Source organism: Nilaparvata lugens, chromosome 9 (assembly GCF_014356525.2).
Source record: "Nilaparvata lugens isolate BPH chromosome 9, ASM1435652v1, whole genome shotgun sequence".
Taxonomy (NCBI): domain Eukaryota; kingdom Metazoa; phylum Arthropoda; class Insecta; order Hemiptera; family Delphacidae; genus Nilaparvata; species Nilaparvata lugens.
Window position 1 is genome coordinate 43,894,567 of NC_052512.1, and position 19,929 is coordinate 43,914,495.

At 35.3% G+C, this 19,929-nt stretch overlaps 1 protein-coding gene across 2 annotated transcripts in view; it reads left to right on the plus strand.

The window, feature by feature from the left end:
* Window positions 1-346: 346 nt before the first annotated feature.
* The window catches only part of LOC111062040 (fatty acyl-CoA reductase wat), a 36,862-nt gene continuing 17,279 nt past the window's right edge, over window positions 347-19,929 (plus strand). The window contains exons 1-6 of one of the 2 annotated variants that reach the window (XM_039435939.1): window positions 347-639; window positions 5,130-5,302; window positions 6,770-6,863; window positions 12,346-12,591; window positions 15,787-15,932; window positions 19,252-19,358. In XM_039435939.1, coding sequence (XP_039291873.1) covers window positions 5,148-5,302; window positions 6,770-6,863; window positions 12,346-12,591; window positions 15,787-15,932; window positions 19,252-19,358 — 748 coding nt within the window. In that variant the 5' untranslated portion in view covers window positions 347-639; window positions 5,130-5,147. The remainder of the gene's footprint in view (window positions 640-5,129; window positions 5,303-6,769; window positions 6,864-12,345; window positions 12,592-15,786; window positions 15,933-19,251; window positions 19,359-19,929) is intronic. The other variant, XM_039435940.1, reaches the window with a different exon arrangement.

Here is a 19,929-nt window from a genome sequence, read left to right on the forward strand (position 1 = left end):
CACACACACACATCACAACTATATTATATATATATATATATAATATATATATATATATATATATATATATATATATATATATATATTATATATATATAATATATATACAGACCAATACCCAAAAACCACTTTTTTGGACTCAGGGGACCTTGAAACGTATAGAAATTTACAAATAGGGGTACCTTAATTTTTTTCGGAAAGCAATACTTTCCTTACCTATGGTAATAGGGCAAGGAAAGTAACAATCAATCAATCAATCTCTCACTCTATCACTCTCACTCGCTCTCTCTCTCTCCCACTTCTATATCCATTTCACTTTTTTCTCTTTCGCGACGAAGTGAGTGTTATTCGATTTTGGTTGTCGACTGATTAAAAGGATCGATTGTATGCAAATAGAGTTGTGGAAGCTACAAACGGCGCAAGCAAATTACATCCATAATGAACTCTTTTCGGAATTTTTAATTAATTAAACACCTAGCGCCTGCCATAGTGAAAGTGAATTGTCACAGTTGTATTCCGTGGTTCAATATCAAAGCAGTGACATTGTGTCGATTTTTTTCTGATAGTATAACTGGAATTTATCCTCGACTTTTACTTTCACGTTTAAGTCTATAATATTGTGAACTTCTATTGAAGAAGGTAAGATATTAATCTTGTCTATGATAAAGGAAAGAACTGGCTTCTACACGTAGGAGATAGGAAATTCACGAATGACGCATCATCACGTCTCAACTACTCAACTCATTAACTTGAAATTTTGCATATAAATGGGCATACAAGGAAAATCCAATAAGTCCATAAGAGAGAATTTTTCAGAAAATCAATTTCTAATTTCTAACATCAATCATAATTTCCTTATACTGATTTGTCACAAAATAATTTCATACTGCAGGAAATTAAAATTCTCTACTTTACTGATAATTAATTATTTAACATTCATAGTTTATATAATTAATTTGACCGAGCGAAGTGAGGTCTAAGATTCAAGTCGACGGTTTGGCATTTCTCTTAATGTTTAAATGTTCATCTTTTTATATGTTGTGCATTTACGGCGAAACGCGGTAATAGATTTTCATGAAATTTTACAGGTATGTTCCTTTTTAAATGGCGCGTCGACGTATTTATAAGGTTTTTGGAAATTTTGCATTTCAAGGATAATATAAAAGGAAAAAGGAGCCTCCTTCATTCGCCAATATTACGGTAAAATCAGACTATAAAATTATTCATCATAAATCAGCTGTCTAGTGGACTATAATACTACCCGTTCAAAAACATCGAACATCTTGAAAATGTATCTTTCCATTAACGTTAGTAGACAGTAGTTGACTATAATACTACCTGTTCAAAAACATCGAACATCTTGAAAATGTATCTTTCCATCAACGTTGTAGACAGTTGCAGCCAGACCTGATAACAGCGCTCACACTCACATTCCGGGACGACACGTCACGGTACGATAGGACAGAAAGCTCTATGTTTATTTAGGATTTTTTCTAGACATTTTTAATTGATGAATTATTTATTAATATTTTCGAGAAAACATAACAACAGGTCAATGTAACTCACTGAACGCGAGGTCAACTGTTCACAGAACTACTAGTTGACCGAGCGAAGTTAGTTCTAAGATTCAAGTTGACGGTTTGGCATTTCTCTTAATGTTTATCTTTCCATCAACGTTGTAGACAGTTGCAGCCAGACCTGATAACAGCGCTCACACTCACATTCCGGGACGACACGTCACGGTACGATATAGGACAGAAAGCTCTATATTTATTTAGGATTTTTTCTAGACATTTTTAATTGATGAATTATTTATTAATTTTCGAGAAAACATAACAACAGGTCAATGTAACTCACTGAACGCGAGGTCTACTGTTCACAGAACTACTAGTTGACCGAGTGAAGTAAGTTCTGAGATTCAAGTCGACGGTTTGGCATTTCTCTTAATGTTTAAATATGTTTTAATGTTCAGATGTTTAAATGTTTATATGTTGCGCATTTACGGCGAAATGCGGTAATGGATTTTCATGAAATTTGACAGATATGTTACCTTTTTATTGCGCGTCGACGTATATACAAGGATTTTGGAAATTTTGCATTTCAAGGATAATATAAAAGGAAAAAGGAGCCTCCTTCATTCGCCAATATTACGGTAAAAATCAGACTATAAAATTATTCATCATACATCAGCTGTCTAGTGGACTATAATACTACCCGTTCAAAAACATCGAACATCTTGAAAATGTATCTTTCCATTAACGTTAGTAGACAGTAGTTGACTATAATACTACCTGTTCAAAAACATCGAACATCTTGAAAATGTATCTTTCCATCAACGTTGTAGACAGTTGCAGCCAGACCTGATAACAGCGCTCACACTCACATTCCGGGACGACACGTCACGGTACGATAGGACAGAAAGCTCTATGTTTATTTAGGATTTTTTCTAGACATTTTTAATTGATGAATTATTTATTAATATTTTCGAGAAAACATAACAACAGGTCAATGTAACTCACTGAACGCGAGGTCAACTGTTTCACAGAACTACTAGTTGACCGAGCGAAGTTAGTTCTAAGATTCAAGTTGACGGTTTGGCATTTCTCTTAATGTTTATCTTTCCATCAACGTTGTAGACAGTTGCAGCCAGACCTGATAACAGCGCTCACACTCACATTCCGGGACGACACGTCACGGTACGATAGGACAGAAAGCTCTATATTTATTTAGGATTTTTTCTAGACATTTTTAATTGATGAATTATTTATTAATTTTCGAGAAAACATAACAACAGGTCAATGTAACTCACTGAACGCGAGGTCTACTGTTCACAGAACTACTAGTTGACCGAGTGAAGTAAGTTCTGAGATTCAAGTCGACGGTTTGGCATTTCTCTTAATGTTTAAATATGTTTTAATGTTCAGATGTTTAAATGTTTATATGTTGCGCATTTACGGCGAAATGCGGTAATGGATTTTCATGAAATTTGACAGATATGTTACCTTTTTATTGCGCGTCGACGTATATACAAGGATTTTGGAAATTTTGCATTTCAAGGATAATATAAAAGGAAAAAGGAGCCTCCTTCATATGCCAATTTTAAAGTAAAAATCAGACTATAGAATTATTCATCATAAATCAGCTGACAAGTGATTACACAGATGTGTGGAGAAGCCAGTCTATTGCTGTATTTCCATAAGGTCTATAGTTTCAATCAGGTACTTGGGGATGAGAATACTGCGTGAGGTCTACTGTTTACACAACTACTAGTTAAGATGATATATTTTGTTGATTAATTGTTAATTCTACATTGTTGAGAACCGAACTGGCAACAGAGCAAAGCGAGAACGAGATAGCGATATCTGCTTTGTTGAATGATAGACAAGGATAGCAATACCATTGCTAATCAAACACTGCCATTATAACGTGGACCTCACTACAGTTGTACATTTCATGTCAATAAGCCGCTTTAGTTTCCCAATGGTGTAGCTATCTTGTCTAATAATAATAATAATAATAATAATAATAATAATAATAATAATAATAATAATGAATAATAAAGATTTAAGACATTTCTTGTCTTAAGATTGTCTTAGATTTGACAAAGCAGATAGCGCTATCCTTTTCTATAGTGATGTCCACGTTATAATGGCATTGTTTGATTAGCAATGGTATTGCTATCCTTGTCTATCATCTTCATATTATCATCTTTGTATCATATTCGTATAGTGAGGTCCACGTTGTGAAGGCAGTGTTTGATTAACATTGGTGTTGTTATCCTTGTCTATCATTCCACTAAGCAGATAGTGCTATTCCTTTCCACGAAGTTGCCACATCGTTTTCTGACAATTTAGAAAGATTTTCCCTTTTTGTGTAGTTGAGAAGTTGATATTGTGGTAATTATTCATATTGAATGAAAAAAGACTAAGAAATTGTAAAAAAAACACTGATTTATTGATAATTAGAAAGACCGGTTTCGGTTATTACACCATTGTCAATCTCTGATAAACTAAAACTAAATACTAGTAGGCGAGTACTGCTATTGGTCGAGGGCATGAATGCCTGCCATTGGCCTAGCTAGACAGTCTCCTCCCCCTCAACGGTGTGACAAAATGGCGGCTTAAGCAACAGAATCGCCATGATAATAAAATTGTACTCGCCTACTAGTATAAATTCTGCTGCTCTTGTATTTAGTTTTAGTTTATCAGAGATTGACAATGGTGTAATAACCGAAACCGGTCTTTCTAATTATCAATAAATCAGTGTTTTTTGACAATTTCTTAGTCTTTTTTCATTCAATATTTAGAAAGATAGTCAACAAAGTATATTATTTGACAGTGACTGTTTATGTTTCAATGTACATAACATAATTATGTTGACTTAGAGCTTTGTGGGTTGCTTACAAAAACATTAGGCTATATTTAATTATTTATTTATGTAATTTCGTATTTATTTATTCATTAATTAATCTAATAATGTATTAATTGATTAACTTAGGGCCGGTTTCAGAGCTCGGGATTTATCCATGTTCTAGACTTTAAACAGCTGGAGTCAGAAAATTGGCTTTCCGAAACGGGGCGTAGTCGCAGTTTTTATGATAATATTCATTTTCTCACTTCTATCATTGGAAATGTTTTTCTTGACGAAATGAAACATTCCTAAATAGTTCGAAATAGCTGAAACATCACACTATTTTCTCTTTAATTTATTTTGTGTTCAAGTTTCGAGCTTAATTCAAAATAGCTGAAATTATAATTCAAAATTTTGGTCTTCAATTGTCCAGTTTTTCGAAATTTAATTCAAACGTGGACTGCGACTGCGCCCCGTCTCAGATGCCAATTTTCTGACTCCAGCTGTTTAAGTCTAGAATTTGGGCTCAACTGACACGTCTTAGGCGACTCAGGTGGAGAAGAGACTGGACTCTAGTGGAGAGCATGTGTTTTGAAATGGTGACGTCGCGGAGACTAGAATCGACTGGTCTGAGTGTCACCATTTGGAAACACATGCTCTCCACTAGAGTCCAGTCTCTTCTCCACCTGAGTCGCCCAAGTGTCAGTTGAGCCTTAGCTAAATCCCGTGCTCGGAAACTGGTTCCAAATTATTTATTATCTATTAATTTATTTATTCAGTGACAGAAGGACTTGAAAATGGATTTCTATGAAGCTCGGGACAACTCTTTTGACAATATTTTACCAGAATTGGATGGAAAGTCGAACATAGAAGATTTCTTTGACGGATGTAATGTTCTTGTAACCGGAGTCACTGGCTTCATTGGGAACCTAGTCGTAGAGAAGCTATTAAGGTAAATTCATTTTTCCCTTTTTGTGTAGTTGAGAAGTTATATTGTGGTAATTATTCATATTATTCAATTATACAGTATCAACACAATATGATACAGTATCAACACACATGATACAGTATCACCACCATATGATACAGTATCATCCCAACTTGATACACAACACAATAATTTTATACAATCCTTCAAACCTTGAATGAATTCTACAAACCATGGCATATCTTCTTATGCTATCATTTTCCTATGGTATCACCATAGATGATACAGTATCACCACAATATGATACAGTATCACCACAATATGATACAGTATCAACACAATATGATCATAACTTGATAAGCAACACCATAATTTGATACAAAACTTGAAAACTTTTAATAAATTCTACAAACCATGGCATAATTTCTTATGCTATATTTTCTCTTTGCATGAAATAAATTCACCTTAAATAAAAATACTAAGAAATTGTCAAAACCACAGATTTATTGATAGTTAGAAAGACCAGTTTCGGTTGTTACACCATTGTCAATCTCTGATAAACTAGAACTAAATACAAGAGCAGCAGAATTTATACTAGTAGGCAAGTACTGCTGTTGGTCAAGGGCATGAACGCCTGCAATTGGCCCAGCTAGACAGTCTCCTCCCACTTTGTTATCATGGCGAGTCTGCTGCTTAAGCCGCCATTTTGTGACACCGTTAAGTGGGAGGAGACTGCCCTTGCCCAAAAGCAGTACTCGCCTACTAGTATAAATTCTGCTGCTCTTGTATTTAGTTTTTGTTTATGAGAGATTGACAATGGTGTAACAACCGAAACTGGTCTTTCTAACTATCAATAAATCTGTGGTTTTTGACAATTTCTTAGTATTTTTATTTAAGGTGAATTTATTTCATGCAAAGAGAAAATATAACATAAGAAATTATGCCATGGTTTGTAGAATTTATTAAAAGTTTTCAAGTTTTGTATCAAATTATGGTGTTGCTTATCAAGTTATGATCATATTGTGTTGATACTGTATCATATTGTGGTGATACTGTATCATCTATGGTGATACCATAGAAAGATGATAGCATAAGAAGATATGCCATGGTTTGTAGAATTCATTCAAGGTTTGAAGGTTTGTATAAAATGATTGTGTTGTGTATCAAGTTGAGATGATACTGTATCATATGGTGGTGATACTGTATCATGTGTGTTGATACTGTATCATATTGTGTTGATACTGTATAATTTAAAGGTTTGGTGAGCTGGAATTTCTAATTAAGGCCCGGTTGCACAAAAACCTGATGAATTTAAATCACGATTAAATGCAACAAGATCAATCAGAGAAGAAAATAATTTTAATAAGAAGGCTTCTCTGATTGGCTCTCTGACCGGCACTCAGTCTTCTTCTCCTTCTTCTTCTTCTTCTTCTTCTTCTTCATCTTGTGAATGAGTCAACTGAGTCATCAGTTTCTATCTTATTTTTATAGATGCTGCCCAGGGATTAATAAGTTATACTTTTTTATTCGGCTGAAGAAGAATTTATCGGAGAAAGAGAGAGCTTTAGAAGTGATAAACGAATTGGTGAGTTTTCAATAAGTTCTAGAAACTTTTAACTTCTAAATTCTCTGCCTTTTATAGAGGACTAGCCGTCAGGTTCGCTTCGCTCGCCATATCCGTCTAGCCAGGGGGCTCCGCCCCCTGGACCCCCGACTGGATCGTCCAAGAATGAGATCAGCAGGCTCGCGTTGGGCATTTTTATCATATGTTAGGACAATCCAGTCGGGGGTCCAGACTAAACGGCTGGCTAAACGGATATGGCGAGCGAAGCGAGCCTAACGGCTAGTAATATAATATTCCCAGGATTGAAGTAGCAGTGTCCAATCAATTTTTCCGCAATAAATGCATTTAAATCTTCAACTTGGTACCAACCTAACAAAGTCAACTCAACTTAATGCCAACCTGACAAAATTATTAATTTAGTTGCCAGTTAACAACTGTTTCGAAGAGGTACTCTATCTAGATTATAGTTCTATAGTAACATATGATATGGAAAATTCAATTATAATTAAGAGATTGGGAGAAGAAGAATATACATGCTAAAATACGAACTTTAAACCCTTAAAAACAACCCTTAGAGTTAAAATATTGCCAAAAGATTCCTTAGTGCGCCTCTAAAGGGCCAACTGAACATACCTACCAAATTTGAACGTTTTTGGTCCGGTAGATTTTTAGTTCTGCGAGTGAGTGAGTGAGTGAGTGAGTGAGTGAGTGAGTGAGTGCCATTTCGCTTTTATATAAAATTATATAGAAGATTATCCAATGTAATATGAAAGGCCGGCTTCCGAGCTCGGGATTTAGCTAAGTTCTAGGCTTTAAACAGCTGGAGTCAGAAAATTGGCTTTCCGAAACGCCGTCCACATATGAATTGAAATTCAAAAAATCTGGTGTTGTACACTCACACAACTTTCCTTGCTCATTGAACTGTGAGCCTCATTCTCAAAAGAGAATAATTTAGAGGAATAACATAATGACGATTGGCGGCAACATATTTGAAACTACGATCAGACTACTGTATATGTGGTATAATTGTTTTCAGAGTACTTTTCCTTTGTGTAAATTGTGAAATTCGATGATTTTTTGAAAGTCGTCAAAACAGCTGTTCTACAGATGAAATATTTCGACTATGTGTTCTTTTTTTAAACTGCTCTACCTACCTACATCATGCACGAGAAGGAGTTTACAAAGTCCATTTCTCAAGGATGGGGTGGACCCCATTAGTTTCCAAGGGAAAAGACTCATGCCAGTTGATAGAGCTGATAAATAACTATACAGGTACTATAGCTATAGGTATAAATAGCTATACAGTAATTATCCGCCATTTTTCTCAAGAATACTACGCAGCTCCTGCAATTTTCCCAGAAATGAGACTTATGTCAGTTGATAGGGCTTATAAATAGCTTTCCATGGTATAAATTTGAAGAAAATTGTTAGAGCCGTTTTCGAGAAAACCGTGAAAAACATGGTTTTTTAGTAATTATCCGCCATTTTTCTCAAGAATACTACGCAGCTCCTGCAATTTTCCCAGAAATGAGACTTATGTCAGTTGATAGGGCTCATAAATAGCTTTCTATGGTATAAATTTGAAGAGAATCGTTAGTGTCATTTTCGAGAAAACCGTGAAAAACATGGTTTTTTAGTAATTATCCGCCATTTTTCTCAAGAATATTACGGAGCTCCTGCAATTTTCCCAGAAATGAGACTCATGTCAGTTGATAGGGCTTATAAATAGGGCTTATCCATGGTATAAATTTGAAGAAAATCGTTAGTGCCATTTTCGAGAAAACCGTGAAAAACATGGTTTTTTAGTAATTATCCGCCATTTTGCTCAAGAATATTACGGAGCTCCTGAAATTTCCCCAGAAATGAGACTCATGTCAGTTGATAGGGCTTATAAATAGGGCTTATCCATGGTATAAATTTGAAGAAAATTGTTAGAGCCGTTTCCGAGAAAACCGTGAAAAACATGGTTTTTTAGTAATTATCCGCCATTTTTTCCGCCATCTTGGATTGAATTCTATTGAATTTCTAATTGTTGGGTCCTTATGGTATAAGGACCTTAAGTTTAAAATTTCAAGTCAATCGGTTGATTAGGAATGGAGTTATCGTGTTCATAGACACATACACACAGACACAGACACACACACACACACACACACACACACACACACACACACACACACACACACACACACACACCACACACACACACACACACACACACACACATAAACACACTCAGACCAACACCCAAAAATCATGTTTTTGGACTCAGGGGACCTTGAAACGTATAGAAAAGTTGAAATTGGGGTACCTTAATTTTTTTTTGGAAAGCAATAGGCCTACTTTCCTTACCTATGGTAGTAGGGCGAGGAAAGTAAAAACTAGAAAATTGAACACTTAATAAAATGAAGAGAAATAGTGTGAAGTTTCAGCTGTTTTGAATTATTTTGGAATGTTTCATTTCGTCAAGGAAAAACGTTTCCAATAATTATTATTATTATAGACATGAGAAAATAAAGATTATCATAAAAACTGTGACTACGCCCCGTTTCTGAAAGCCAATTTTCTGACTCCAGTCTAGAATTCAGCTGAATCCCGAGCTCGGAAACCGGCCTCAAATGTTCATTCTTATTTTAGAATAATCAATTATATTCCATTAGCCAAGAGAATATATTTTTCCTACAGTTACGTTGAAAAGTGGCCATTGCTGCACTGATTACAGAACGCAAAGAATCACTTTTCCGCTCTAGTGCGGGAAAAATTTTTCTGCACTCCAGATTTGCAACATGGCAACGCAAAATACTTAGTAGGTTATATGGAGCAACAGTGCAGCAAAATCAAAATGAAGTTGGTAACAGTGACTGCTGTGGCTGCTATAGTGAGCAGAGGTGCAACCAAGCACAACGCGCTAATTATTATTCATTATATATTATAACCAAGGACAACGAGGACTTTAGGATTTTAGGATTAAGGTTTTTATTAATAATAAAATTACACAGAAAAACATTTGATGGATTTCAGGCAATTTTACCCATAATTACCCACTTTTCATATTCAATGGTAACTGTAGGAAAAACTTAATGTGAAATACGTGCGCAAAGTTCCTCTGCTGCACTCAACAAACCTTTCAGTACAGTAAACGTTTCTTTCGGTGCAGCAAACTGTCACTTTGCGCACTAGTTGCACAAATAACTATTTTCGCTCTGTTACCTTGAAAAGTGACCATTCCTGCACTGATTACAGAACGCAAAGAATCGCTTTTCCGCTCTAGTGCGCAAAGTATTACTTTGCGTACTCTTAATACTTAGCGTATTATCTTGCAGCCATCCCAATCAGCTGTTGACATTTTTGGCGTGTATTTTGAATGTGAATTTATTCTATTTTTTCCTTTTTTGTTTTTCAAAAGAATAAAAATGAGAACTCATTAAATTATGCATTATTAATTAATTATTCATTATTTCAAAATAGTTATTTGTGCAACTAGTGTGCAAAGTGACAGTTTGCTGCATCGAAAAGAAACGTTTATGTTTGGAATGATGGAATGGTTTCTTGAGTGCAGCAGAGGAACTTTGCGCACATATTTCACATTAAAATTTTCCTACAGTTACCATTGAATATGAAAAGTGGGTAATTATGGGTAAAATTGCCTGAATAATGTATGTGTGTTTGAATGGCGGGGGGCAGCTGTGTGGTGTGTGCTGTGGTGGCACTGTGCTGTCGTTGTCCTCCATTATAATATCTACTTAATAATTAGCGCGTTGTGCTTGGTTGCACCTCTGCTCACTATAGCAGCCACAGCAGTCACTGTTACCAACTTCATTTTGATTTTGCTGCACTGGTGCTCCATATAAACTACTAACTATTTTGCGTTGTCATGCTGCAAATCTGGAGTACGCAAAGCACTCACTTTGCGCACTAGTGCGGAAAAGTGATTCTTTGCAGCCTGCAATCAGTGCACAAATGGTCACTTTTCAGGGTATCTGTAGGAAAAATATTTTTTCATTCATAAATTGATTGGTTGAAAAATTATTTAGAAATCAAGATTTACTCAAAATTATTCAAATTTTCAAATTAATTGGATCATCAAGTTTAAAATAAATTAAAGTTGTTATCAATTACAAAATTATACAGACAAACATTTGATGGATTCCAGCCATCATTTTACCCATAATCAACCACTTCTCATATTCAATGGTAACTGTAGGAAAATTTTAATGTGAAATACGTGCGCAAAGTTCCTCTGCTGCACTCAAGAAACCATTCCATCATTCCAAACATAAACGTTTCTTTCCTTGCAGCATACTGTCACTTTGCGCACTAGTTGCACAAATAACCATTTAATGATTGAATAAAAATCTTTCAAGGTTGAGAGCGAATATTTTGTCAATTATCATATTTCTACATTTTTGAAAAACGATCTGGAAACATTGTGGAGGTTGAAAAGGATAGCGCTATCTGCTTTGTCGAATGATAGACAAAGATAGCAACACCAATGTTGATCAAATACTGCCATTATAACGTGGACCTCACTATAGAACTAGAACAACTACAACATGATACAGTATCAACACAGTATGATACACAACACCATAATTCGATATAAAACTTCCAAACCTTGGCAACAGTGCAAAAAGGATAGCGCTATCTGTTTTGTCGAATGATAGACAAGGATAGCAACACCAATGTTAATCAAATACTGTCATTGGCGTTAATGTTTTGTCGAATGATAGACAAGGATAGCAACACCAATGTTAATCAAATACTGTCATAAAAACGTGGACCTCACTATAGAACGAGAATAACCACAACATGATACACAACACCATAATTTGATACAAAACTTTTAATCTTTGGCAACAGTGTAAAAAGGATAGTGCTATCTGCTTTATCGAATGATTGACAAGGATAGCAATGTTGAATCAAATACTGTCATAATAACGTGGACCTCACTATAGAACAAGTACAACCACAACATGATACAGTATCAATACATATGATACAGTATCATCTCAACTTGATACACAGCACTATGATTTGATACATTCGTTATCTGCTTTGTGGAATGATAGACAAGGATATAGTGAGGTCCACGTTATAATGACAGTAATTTATCAACTTAAGTGTTGCTATCCTTGTCTATTATTCGACAAAGCAGGTATTTCTATCCTTTTCTTGCTCCACAACGATGCCAAATCTGTTTTTGACAATGTAGAAAGATAATTAATCACGGCAGAGAATCGGCAACGCTGTTCTCCCATCTCAATCCACTGTCATTATAACGTGGACCTCACTATAGCAACACCAATGTTGATCAAATACTGCCATTATAACGTGGACCTCACTATAGAACGAGAACAACCACAACATGATACAGTATCAACACAATATGATACAGTATCATCTCAACTTGATACACAACACCATAATTTGATACATAACGTCGACAGATTTAAGTCCTGATTGAAGTCCTAATCAGGTAATTCTAAATATTTTTTTTTTCTAGGTTTTTGATCATGTGAGAAAGCAAAATCCAAATTTCATGGATAAAATCGTGGTGGTAGCTAGTGACTGCAGTTTGCCAAATTTGGGCCTTGGAGAGAAGGAGAGGAAAATGGTTTTGGATACAAATATAGTTTTCCATATAGCAGCCACATTGAGATTTGATGATCATTACAGACATTCTTTCCAAACCAATGTACAGGCTACCAAAGATCTACTGGAAATCGCAAAGGATATGAAACATTTGAAGGTAAAATTTTGCACTAATAATACCTAATATCGGTGACCGAGTTTCGCTCAGAAGTACAAAAGCATAAAATAGTATATTTTGCACCTGGAGCACAAAATGAGATTTTTCCGGCTCGAAATCGGTTTTCAAGTCTGAGGCCGTAGGCCGAGGACTAGAAAAGAGTGAGAGCCGGAAAAACATGTTTGCCCGTGGTGCGAACGATATTTTTTGCCACACTACAGGTATTGCTGACAAAATAAATAAAGAATACAAAATAAAGAATACTTGTTATCGTACCTATCTCTTGATTTTAGTGGTAGAAGATTTGCAGGCAGGATTTCAGATTCTTTTAAAATTTCACTTGGAATATCACGGGCGTTGTCATCTTCAAGCATTTTTGAAAATTTGGAATGCGCTAGTCAACAATAAATAATTGAATAAAACTGGTTGCGAAGCGAATGCTGAATTAGTTTGATTGGAAACTCGAACTGAAATCATGGCGACTTCAGCTGATGAAGAAAGTGGACACTCGCCCGATCTAGCGGATGACTTATTAACTACGGACTTCCATGAGCGGCTGGAAAGTGACCACTTTCTGGCCTAGACTGGAAAAGAAACCCTTTTCTGACGGCAGACGAGAGTCGTCTGCAAACAAGGTCTTTCAGATCTACGTAGGGACTGGAAAACAGCTGCTTTCTGTGCAGTGTGGCGAAAAATTTATTAGGAAAGAAAAAATTATAATAACACTAGCCGTCAGGATCGCTTCGCTCGCCATATCCGTCCAGCCAGGGGCTCCGCCCCCTGGAACCCTGACTGGATCGTCCATGAATGAGATCAGCAGGCTCGCTTCGCTCGCCTGCATTTTTCATTTGGGCATTTTTATCATATGTTAGGACAATCCAGTCGGGGGTCCAGACTAAACGGCTGGCTAAACGGATATGGCGAGCGAAGCGAGCCTGACGGCTAGTAATATAATATTCCCAGGATTGAAGTAGCAGTGCCCAATCAATTTTTCCGCGATAAATGCATTTAAATCTTCAACTTGGTGCCAACCTAACAAAGTCAACTCAACTTAATGCCAACCTGACAAAATTATTAATTTAGTTGCCAGTTAACAACTGTTTTGAAGAGGTACTCTATCTAGATTATAGTTCTATAGTAACATGATATGATATGGAAATTTCAATTATAATTAAGAGATTGGGAGAAGAAGAATATACATGCTAAAAGACGAACTTTAAACCCTTAGAGTTAAAATATTGCCAAAAGATTTCTTAGTGCGCCTCTAAAGGGCCAACTGAACATACCTACCAAATTTGAACGTTTTTGGTCCAGTAGATTTTTAGTTCTGCGAGTGAGTGAGTGAGTGAGTCAGTCAGTCAGTCAGTCAGTGAGTGCCATTTCGCTTTTATATATATATATATATATATATATATATATATATATATATATATAGATTCATACAGAAATGTTCTATCTAATCACAGTAAATTGAGATTAATTCCCAGGGGAATGAAAAAATTTCCCTCACAAAGGCTTAGTTGCACAAAAGCCGGTTAAATTTTAATCCTGACTTTCTTCACGTGAAGCAAATCAAAGAAGACCATTTCAAAAACATGGATCTACTGGAATTGATCAGGTTTGAAAATAACCCGGCTTTTTTGCAACCGGCACCAAGTACCTGATTGAATGATTACAAAAGTCCAACAGCTGAGTCATAATTTTGACACAGTCCCACACACATGAACTTGCTCACTCACTTCCATCACCAACAGACGACGAAATAATCTATTATTATCAGCTGTTTTTCCAAGGATGAATAATAATTATCCTTTTAATGTCCTTCAGCGAGTTTTCCCAGGGATGAGACCTAGTGCAATCGAATATTTATATTATAAAACCGACTATGTTCTGAATTTCGTGAGAATCATTAGAGCCGTTTTTGAGATGCGGTGAAATACAAACATATAAACATCTAAACAGCCAAACATCTAAACATATAAACAGAAGTTGCTCGTTTGATAGTATAGGATATGCCATCATGATTTTTTACTTTCCTTGCCCTATTACCATAGGTAGGGAAAGTATTGCTTTCCGAAAAAAATAAGGTACCTCAATTTCTAAATTTCTACATGTTTCAAGGTACCCTGAGTAAAAAAGTGGTTTTTTGGATTGGTCTGTATGTGTGTGTATGAGTGTATGTGTGTCTGTGTACACGATATCTCATCTCCCAATCAACGGAATAACTTGAAATTTTGAACTCAAGGTCCTTACAATATAAGTCTTATTCGACACGAACAATTTCGATCGAATGCATTCCAAGATGGCTGCTAAAATGCGAAAATGTTGTCAAAAACAGGGTTCTTCGCGATTTTCTCGAAACGGCTCCAACGATTTTGACCAAATTAATACCTGAAATAGTCATTGATAAGCTATATCAAATGCCACAAGTCCCATATCTGTAGAAATTTCAGATCTCCGCCCTATCTATGCAAAGTTTGACTTTAGATTCCCAATAAGATTAGATTCAGGCATTCTAGTTTTTCTGCTCTCTTAGTATTTCACTCTTAGTACTTCTTCTTTTCGGATTGAAATTTTATTTTTTTTTCTAGTTTTTCATACATTCCATATGTTTCTTTTTTCTTTATTATATTTTTTCTATTTTCGACTGAATCTCAAGCCACTAATTTATAGCCGACTGATTACTGGTTGCCATCGCTCAAACTACTTAGTTTTGCTGGTAACGCCAATGATAATATTATAATCGATTTTTAAATGGAAAATATTTTAATTTCAAGTTTTTGTAATGTATTGTATATGAAAATAATTTTTATATTTTTCACATTTGTAAAGTTTGTTTAATGATTTTGGCAATAAATATTTCTTTCTTTCTTTCAATATCAGGCTTCAGATACAATTTTAACAAAACATTTCAAGTGGAAGAGATTGAGCATGAAAATTTCTACAATTAATGTTCAGTAAGATTTTCAACAATTTCATAAATCATAATTTTTATCATTCTACAAGTTCAAAAAATGTTTCCGAACAAAATCATAAATTCATGTCCACGGATAAATCACGTTTTTTCCATTCTTCAAGTTCATGAATGTTCCCGGACAAAAACTTCATAAATCATATTTTTTTCATTCCTCAAGTTCAAGAAGTGTTCCCGGATAAAAATGTCAGGAAATATATTATTTTTTTCAATTTTTACAGGCATTCACATACGTTTCAACAGCCTATGCGCATGTGGAGGAGAATGTCCTGAAGGAGGAGTTCATAAAATCCAAGTTTTCCTTTGAAGAGATGAAAATCCTGATGGAAAAATTCACAGATGAACAGATCACTGCTTTGATGCCAAAGTGAGTAGCTTGTACGGTGAAGTCAATTGTGATGATACTGTATCATATTTTGGTGATACTGTATCATTTTGTGATGATACCATAGAGAGGAGATAGCATAAGAAGATATGCCATGGTTTGTAGAACTCATTCAAAATTTGGAAGTTTTGTATCAAATTATAGTGTTGTGTATCAAGTTGAGATGATACTGTATCATATTGTGTTGATACTATATCATATTTTTTGTGATACTGTATCATATTGTCTTGATACTGTATCATTTATGGTGATACCATAGAGAAAAGATAGCATAAGAAGATATGCCATGGTTTGTAGAATTCATTCAGTTTGCAAGTTTTGTATCAAATTATGATGTTGTGTATCAAGTTGAGATTATACTGTATCATGTGTGTTGATACTGTATCATATTGTGGTGTGGTGATACGATAGAGAAAAGATAGCATAAGAAGATATGCCATGGTTTGTAGATTTCACTCGAATTTTGGAAGTGTTGTATGAATATATGGTGTTTCAGAGGTTTCCGAGCTCGGGATTTAGTCAAGTTCTAGACTTTAAACAGCTGGAGACACAAAATTGGCTTTCCAAATTGAGGCGTAGTCATAGTCATAGTCAAAGTCACGTTTAAATTAAATTTTGGAAAATTGAACACAATAGTATATTTCGCACCTAGGGCAGTAAATGAGATTTTTCCGGTTCGAAATCAGTTTTCAAGTCCGAGGACTAGAAAAGATTAACAGCCGGAAATAGTTATTTGTGCAACTAGTGCGCAAAGTGACAGTTTGCTGCACCGAAAGAAACGTTTACGCCCAAGCCATAGGCGAGAGCGGAATGGTTTCTTGAGTGCAGCAGAGGAACTTTGCGCATGTATTTCACATTAAATTTTTCCTACAGTTACCATTGAATATGAAAGGTGGGTAATTATGGGTAAAATTCCCTGAAATACATCAAATGTTTTTCTATATAATTTTATTATTATAAAACCTTAATTTATTTAAAATTGAATAATAATAATTGAATTATAATGATTAGTAATTCATTGAAAATTTATCTGACTGCTTGAAGGGGGTTTATCTAATGTAAGCATTGAAATGACTATAATCATGGCACATAATGACAAGGCAACGCTGTTCTCCACTGCCATTATAACGTGGGCCTCACTATGAGTGTTACCAACTTAATTTTGATTTTGCTGCACTGGTGCTCCATTAACCTACTAACTATTTTGCGTTGTTATGCTGCAAATCTGGAGTACACGAAGTACTCACTTTGTGCACTAGTGCAGAAAAGTGATTCTTTGCGGCCTGCAATCAGTGCAGAAATGGTCACTTTTCAAGGTATCTGTAGGAAAAACATTTTTGCCTGTGGTGCGAACGCTATTTTTCGCTACACACAAAATAAAACATATATATACTATATATATATATATATTATATATATATATATATATATATTACAGTATTGAGAATAGTTGTTTACTAAACACTTCCGAAGCAAAGTGGAAGGTGATAGCTCTAGCAAATCTGAGGTAATCTGAATATCAGAAATTGTCCAAGTATTTTTAGTTTTTATTGATTTGTCTAAATAACCTAAAAATGATGTTCAATTATGTGGAGGTTGAGTTTAAAAGTTTTTATTCTTTTAAATGACAATAAGATGGTATTATTATAAATGTTTTAATTATCGAATAATGAACACAAATAATGAAAAGTTTTTTGATCAGCTGTTTTTTGATCACCTCTCTTAGTTCCATGTTAGCGGCTGGAAGGGTACTCTATCCGGCCTAGGCCGGGAAGAAACCTGTTCTGACATCAGATGAGAGTCGTCTGCAAACAATGTCTTTCAGATCTACGTAGGGACTGGAAAACAGCTGCTTTGTGTGCAGTGTGGCGAAAATTAAATGTTGGAAAATTGAACACAAAATAAAAAAAGAGAAAATAGTGCAGCTATTTTGAATTATTATAATGTTTAATTTTGTGGAGAAAAACGTCTCCAATTATAGAAATGAGAAAATGAAGATTTATTTTGCTTCAACTATTTACTGCGACTATGCCCCGTTTAGGTAAGCCAATTTTCTGACTCAGCTGTCTAAGGTCTAGAGCTAACCTAAATCCCGAGCTCAGAAACCGGCCCATAACTTAACTGACCGTTTTCAGCTTTTGGATCTATATATATAAAAGCGAAATGGCACTCACTCACTCACTCACTCACTCACTCACTCACTCACTCACTCACCGCTAACTAAAAATCTACCGACCAAAAACGTTCAAATTTGGTAGGTATGTTCAGTTGGCCCTTTAGAGGCGCACTAAGAAATCTTTTGGCAATATTTTAACTCTAAAGGTTGTTTTTAAGGGTTTAAAGTTCGTCTTTTAGCATTTATATTCTTCTTCTCCAATCTCTTAATTATAATTGAAATTCCATATCATATGTTCTATAAACTATATCTAGATAGATACCTCTTCGAAACAGTTGTTAACTGGCAACTAAATTAATAATTTTGTCAGTTTGGCATTAAGTTGAGTTGACTTTGTTAGGTTGGCACCAAGTTGAAGATTTGAATGCATTTATCGCGGAAATATTGATTGGGCACTGCTAATTCTATCCTGGGAATATTATATTACTAGCCGTCAGGCTCGTTTCGCTCGCCATATCCGTTTAGCCAGACGTTTAGTCTGGACCCCCGACTGGATTGTTCTAACATATGATAAAAATGCTCAAATGAAAAATGCAGGCAAGCGAAGCGAGCCTGCTGATCTCACTCTTGGACGATCCAGTCGGGGTCCAGGTGGCGGAGCCCTGGAGCGAGCCTGACGGCTAGTACATAATAAGCTCTTTCTGGTGACTGTGAGACGAAATTATATGTCTAATTTGGCGTTTTTTAGTTTTAGAAAAGAGAGGAAGAAGAAGAGAAGAAGAAAAGAAGAGAAGAAGAAGGAAGAAGAAGAAAAGAATAAGAATAGAAAATAAGAAGAAGAAGAAGAAGAAGAAGAAGAAGAAGAGAAGAAGAACAAGAAGAAGAGTACAAGAGAAGGAAGAACAAAGGAGAAGAAGAAGACGGAGAAGAAGAAGAAGAAGAAGAAGAAGAAGAAGAAGAAGAAGAAGAGAGAAGAAGAGGAAGAGCACGAGGAAGAAGAGGAAGAAGAAGAGGAAAAACAAGAACACCTCGTTTCGGAAAGCCAATTTTCTGACTCCAGCTGTTTAAAATCTAGAACTTAGCAAAATCCCGAGCTCAGAAAACGGCCCTTAGTGTATAACATTTATGTTTATTCGAATTAATAATAATAACTGTAGTTAAATTTTAATAATAATTATGTTACAGACTGACCGGAGTTGGTACAACCTATAGTGTAATGAAGTCGATTGCAGAGAATGTGGTACAGGAATATCACCGTCAACTTCCCATTGGCATAGTTAGGCCATCCATCGGTAAGCTCTGATGATACTGTATCATGTGTGGTGATACTGTATCATGTGTGGTGATACTGTATCATGTGTGGTGATACTGTATCATGTGTGGTGATACTGTATCATGTGTGGTGATACTGTATCATGTGTGGTGATACTGTATCATGTGTGGTGATACTGTATCATTTTGTGGTAATCTTTGAATCATCTTCCTATAGTGAGGTCCACGTTATAATGGCAGTGTTTGATCAACATTGGTGTTGCTATCCTTGTCTATCATTCAATAAAGCGGATATCTTGAGGGTTAAGTGCAAGAGAGGGCCGACTGCGCACTAACTTCGCCCTCCTAGGTCAAAATAAAGGCAGTCATTCAATTCGATTCGATTCGCTTTGCTCTGTTGCCTTATCATCTTTTAACAATGTCATATTAATAAATTTTTTTTTAAAATATTCAATAAATTATGAATCTCTCCAACTTATTTAATTCATAACTATCAGTTATCATTTAAGTTATTTTTAACTGAATTTTCAGTTTATCAGGAACAATAATTATTGTATTGTATGCATTTTTGTGTTGCTGAGACGCTCTACA